At 58.9% G+C, this 5,023-nt stretch overlaps 1 protein-coding gene across 1 annotated transcript in view; it reads left to right on the forward strand.

The window, feature by feature from the left end:
• Positions 1 to 4,651, forward strand: part of IST1 (increased sodium tolerance 1 homolog (yeast)) — a 5,109-nt gene extending 458 nt beyond the window's left edge. The window contains exons 2-10 of the mRNA XM_015428217.1: positions 109 to 214; positions 581 to 761; positions 883 to 970; positions 1,212 to 1,295; positions 1,449 to 1,559; positions 1,686 to 1,880; positions 2,519 to 2,611; positions 3,171 to 3,228; positions 3,722 to 4,651. Of these exons, the coding sequence (XP_015283703.1) occupies positions 127 to 214; positions 581 to 761; positions 883 to 970; positions 1,212 to 1,295; positions 1,449 to 1,559; positions 1,686 to 1,880; positions 2,519 to 2,611; positions 3,171 to 3,228; positions 3,722 to 3,903 (1,080 nt within the window). The 5' untranslated portion in view covers positions 109 to 126 and the 3' untranslated portion in view covers positions 3,904 to 4,651. The remainder of the gene's footprint in view (positions 1 to 108; positions 215 to 580; positions 762 to 882; positions 971 to 1,211; positions 1,296 to 1,448; positions 1,560 to 1,685; positions 1,881 to 2,518; positions 2,612 to 3,170; positions 3,229 to 3,721) is intronic.
• The last annotated feature ends 372 nt before the right edge of the window (positions 4,652 to 5,023 follow it).

Consider the following 5,023-nt stretch of genomic DNA (forward strand, 5'->3'; position numbering starts at 1 on the left):
GGGGCTGGGGGGCCGGGCCGCCCGAGGGGTTCCCGGGGTCGTGGAGGGGGGGGGCGAGGGGCGTCCGACGGGCGCGTGACTCCCTCCCTCCCTCCCTCCCTCCCACAGGCCCGGCCTCTCCGCACCATGCTGGGTTCCGGGTTCAAGGCGGAACGCCTGCGGGTCAATCTCCGCCTCGTCATCAACCGCCTGAAGCTCCTGGAGAAGAAGAAGAGTGAGTCGGCCTCTGGGGGAAGCGGCCTGGCCGGTCGGGGCCTCCCTTCGGCAGCCTGCCCAGGTCGGAGGGAGGAAGGGAGGTCTGGGCCGCTGCTGGCTATTCCAAGATGGGCCGGTGGTCCCCAACCCATTGCTCTTAGCTGCTGCGGCTGCTCTTGGCCACGCCACCCCCACAGCGTCCGTTGCTCGGCAGCAGTGGAGGCTGGCTTGGGCTGTGCTCCGCCCGTAGAGATTGGGAGGGTAATGAAGCACTTTCGGGTTCTTTCCTTGAGCCCCCACCCCCAACCTGCCGGTTTCCTCGGGGGTGGGGCGGGCTGAGCAGGCAGGTGGAGGGCCTCTAGCTGTCTCTCTCTTTGCCTTGCAGCTGAACTGGCCCAGAAGGCGAGGAAGGAGATTGCAGATTACCTGGCTGCTGGCAAGGATGAGCGGGCTCGCATCCGCGTGGAGCACATCATCCGGGAGGATTACCTGGTGGAGGCGATGGAGATCCTGGAGCTGTACTGTGACCTACTTCTGGCCCGCTTTGGTCTCATTCAGTCAATGAAGTAAGGAGTGGGACAGGATGCTGGGTGCTACGGCTGGGGAGCCTGCTCCTTGCCAGAGTGATGTTTTGCCCAGCAAAAGAGCAGAGCTTCCTGGGAGTTAAGCCTTGTGTGCTTCCTGTAGGGAGCTGGACACGGGACTGGCAGAGGCTGTTTCCACCCTCATTTGGGCCGCCCCCCGCCTGCAGTCTGAGGTCGCTGAGCTGAAAATTGTGAGTGATGCCCGCAAGGGACTTCCTGATCCGGCTTGCCGCATGTGGCACTCCCAGTGGCACACCTTCTTTCCCATGCTCGGCACAGCTTGCGGGGCTGCGCTTTTCAGGAGGTGGGGAGGACAAGATTAGTCTCAGGGCTGTCTGGGAGTTGAACTTAGTCCGTCTCTGTCCCAGTTTAGCTCTTCCATGTCTGTTACTTTGCCACTTCTGCTGTGCTAGTGTGTCCCTTCTCTATCAGGTCGCTGACCAATTGTGTGCCAAGTACAGCAAGGAATATGGCAAGTTGTGCCGGAGTAACCAGATTGGCACTGTCAATGACCGGGTGAGTCCGTCCAAGAGGCCTGCTCTTCTAGGCTGTTGTCTAAGGGAGAGAGGGAGCCAGGGCCCTTCCAGAGAAACATGCGTTTCCTTGCTTGGGAGGAGGTCCTGACCTGCCTGAGCCTAAAAGTGATCCTTAGCATTTTCTGTCTCCTAGCTGATGCACAAGCTCAGTGTAGAGGCACCTCCCAAAATCCTGGTGGAGAGGTACCTCATTGAGATTGCCAAGAACTACAATGTGCCCTACGAGCCCGATTCTGTCGTCATGGTGAGTCAGGCGGGGGAAGGGGTCGCTGTGGGAGGTGGTTCTGCCCCCCACATCCCTCACAGGTACCGGTTATTTCTGGCTTGTGAGGTAAGCCTGCTCCCATCTCTTTTCCTCTCCTCTCCCTAGGCTGAGGCTCCTGCTGGTGTGGAAGCGGATCTGATCGATGTGGGATTTGTGGATGACGTGAAGAGAGGCGGGCGAGGCGGGGGAGGAGGTGGCGGTGGCGGCTTCATAGCCCCCTTGACTGGCCCTGATGGGGTTGTCCCGATGCCTATGCCATGTCCCGCTCCCCCTTTCTCTTACCCGCCTCCCAAGGGGCCAGTAAGTCTTTGCCACTCTACAGGGAAGAATGATGGAATCATAAGAGTTGGAAGAGGACCCCCGGGGTCTTCTAGTCCCACCCTCTGTACAATGCGGGAGATTCACAACTACCTCCTCCCCCACACCCGCAGTGACCCCTGCTCCATACCCAGAGGATGGCAAAAAAAAAAAAACCTTCAGGATTCCTGGCTAAACTGGCCTGGAGAAAATTGCTTCCTGACCCCAACGTGGTGGTCGGCATTTCCCTGGGCGTGTAAGAAAGGGCCGTGAGAACTAAGCACTGATGTAATCCTTCCTGCCTTTTCTCTCGGAATCTGCCTAAGTTCACAGCATCCTCATTGCTGTCAGATGGGGCCATCTAGCCTCTGTTTAAAAACTTCCAAAGAAGGAGAGGCCACTGTCTCCCGAGGAAGCCTGTCTCACTTGAGGAACTACTCTGTCAGGAACGTCTTCCTAATGTTTAGCCAAAAACTGTTTTCATTTAATTTCAACCTGCTTGTTTTGGCCTGAGAAGGGAGTTCAGTGGAATTAGACCTGCGGGGAGGGGGTGGCATGCAGGGAAGGGCAACGGATTCCCCACTGGGGTCGCGGGGCTGCCTGCCTGCCTGCGGCACCTTCTTTTCTGTTCGGCCATACAGGAGGACTTTAACGGCCTGCCCGTGGGGACGTACCAGCCTTTTTCCAGCCTTCACCCTCCTCAGGTCCCAGCCACTCCTCCAACCTATGAGTCGGTAAGTGTGCCAGAGGGGTCACTGGGGTTTGCGTGAGGAACGGCGGTTGAGCAGCCCCCAGTGAGAAAAGGAGGCTCTTCTCCGTTATGGACTTGGAAGCTGTTTTTGCTTGTGTTTGCTCTGTTTGGTTTTGGGTAATGAGTTAAGTCTAAGGAAAGAAGGAAGGCTGTGTCGGGTCTCCGGAGCCCAGTCCTCCTCCTCTCCCTAGTTGCATCTCTCCCCGTGACTCTGAGCCAACTTCTGGAGGGCAGGCTGTGTGCCCCTTGGCTGTCTGGTAGCTCATTCCTCCTGTCGCCACCCGAAAGAACCGCTCAACCGCTCTCCCCGGTCCCTCCCGCTTCGAAAACAGGCCCAAGTGAGGGTATTAGGGTAGAATAAGCACATGCCTCCCTTCTTCTGTTCTGTGAGTTCTGTGATTGAATATAGGGAAGGACCCCTTCCCATTCCCCTGGGGGCGCAGTGACTGGGCATACCTGCACTGCTGTGTGACTCTCCCGGGGGAGTTTCCTGTTGGGGTGAAGGGAAGCTCCTGCGCCAACCCAGCTCTTGCCCGTTTCAGATTGATGACGTCGGTCCTCGCAAGGATGTGTTCTCCTCCCCCTCCCCCCGTGTGGCTGGTGAGTCTTCCGGGATGAGCTGGGGAGGGGGTGCCATGAGCCTGTGGTGCTGGGAAAGGGGGCGCAGGGAGTTCTGCAGGGCAGCAGAGGGGCTCTTCTCCTCGGCCCCCGGGCTGCCGAGTTGGGCACGGTGGTTCATTGTTACCAGAGGACCATGCCCCTCCTTGTTGGCCCCATCCAGTTTGAGTCCTTGCTTCGTGGAGGGAATCGCCAGTATAGGACTGGCTTCTGCTGGGAAGACCTCTAGGGAGGAGGGAAAGCCCGAGTCCCTCCTTCCCCGTGCGAGAGGGGTCACGCCGGAGCGGGCTGCCCTTCCTGTGCTGTGGCTCCCTGTGCAGTGGGGGTGGGCTGGGTCGGACTGCTCCCGTTGCTCCCCCGTCTAAGCCCGGTGCTTCCTTTGGCTGCAGAAGCTGTAGCAACTGTTTCCATCCTGGGTGGCCTCCTGCCCCTGCCAAGGAAGCAGTGGCGACGGTGTGCACTTTGTCCCTCGCAGGGCCTGGACTGAAGCCAGACGCAGTGGCAAAGCCGCCCAGCTTGCAGGATAACTTTGTGCTGCCAGAGTTGCCCTCTGTCCCAGACACGCTGCCTGCCGCCTCTGCCGGCACCTCAGCCTCAGAAGACATTGACTTTGATGATCTCTCGCGAAGGTTTGAGGAGCTGAAGAAGAAAACCTAAGAGAGGGGAGCCCGGAAGGGGGACCGGCTGGCTTGCTGTGGCCACACGCACTCTCCTCTCCTCTCTCCTTCTGGCCTTTCTTCCTGCTGTACTCACACCAAATGCCGCTGCTTTTCTGATGCCTGCTGCTCCGGGAGGGAGACTGGACTGTCCTTGTGATGGGAGCATCTGGGACAGGCCCCCACAGAGGCTGTGCTTCCTGAGTGGAGTATTGGAGGGGGGGTGAGATGTGCAGGATGCCCCCCCCGGTTCTGGAGGGGCACCAGCCTCAAAGGTTGTGGGAGAAAAAGCTGACTCCCACCAGGGGCGAGTGTTGGTCCCAGGTGGCCTGCTGCGTTCTCAGGGAGCCCTCTGGGGCCTTTATTCCTTTTCTCTTTGGGGAAGGTGGCACCATGTGTGTGACTGGCACGGCTCTTGTTGGCTCTGGGGCCTCTTTCTCTCCCCTTCCCGGAAGGGCCGGGGGGGGGTGCTCTGTTCTCACACAGACCTGGGCTTGGACCCGGCACTTGCCTTGTGCCCGACTCTCGGTTCTTCTCTCACTCACCCGCCTTACTGGCCAAGCTGCTGCCTCCCCTTCTGCTGCGGGCCAGCCCTGCTGGCGGCAGGAGGCGGCCTCTGCTCCCCCCCCCGTCTGTCTGTCTGTAATTCTTTCCGCGGCTTTTCTTAGAACTGTGTGGTGGGTTTGTACCTTCTCTGTTAACTCAATAAACTTGAGGAGTCACCTCTGGATTGGGGCAGGAGCCGCATACCCCACTCTGGTTTATTTCAGGAGCTGCAGAGGAGACACTCGATCCCACCCCGCATGGAGGCCGGTTCCAAGTAGCCTCTTTCCTGGGCTCTGTGCCTCTTGGCCTACCTCAGCCTGATGGCAGAATCCCCGAGTTAGGGAGGGGGAGAGGGTCACCCCCCCTCAGCTTGCTTCACCTCTGCATTATCTCGAGTGCAACTCGCCCATAAACAAGAAAACACTCAGGTTAGCTTTTTATTTTGGATTCCAGGTGATGTTTTGGCAAGGTTGGTTGCCATGTGGTTTCCTTTCTGCACAAACTGAATGAATGAGACACCTCAGTCAGTTGAAACGTCTCTGAGAGTGCGCCTATCCCCCCCCCCCCCCCGGCAG

The sequence above is a fragment of the Gekko japonicus genome, unplaced genomic scaffold, assembly GCF_001447785.1.
Source record: "Gekko japonicus isolate JY-2015 unplaced genomic scaffold, Gekko_japonicus_V1.1 scaffold1901, whole genome shotgun sequence".
Taxonomy (NCBI): Eukaryota; Metazoa; Chordata; class Lepidosauria; order Squamata; family Gekkonidae; genus Gekko; species Gekko japonicus.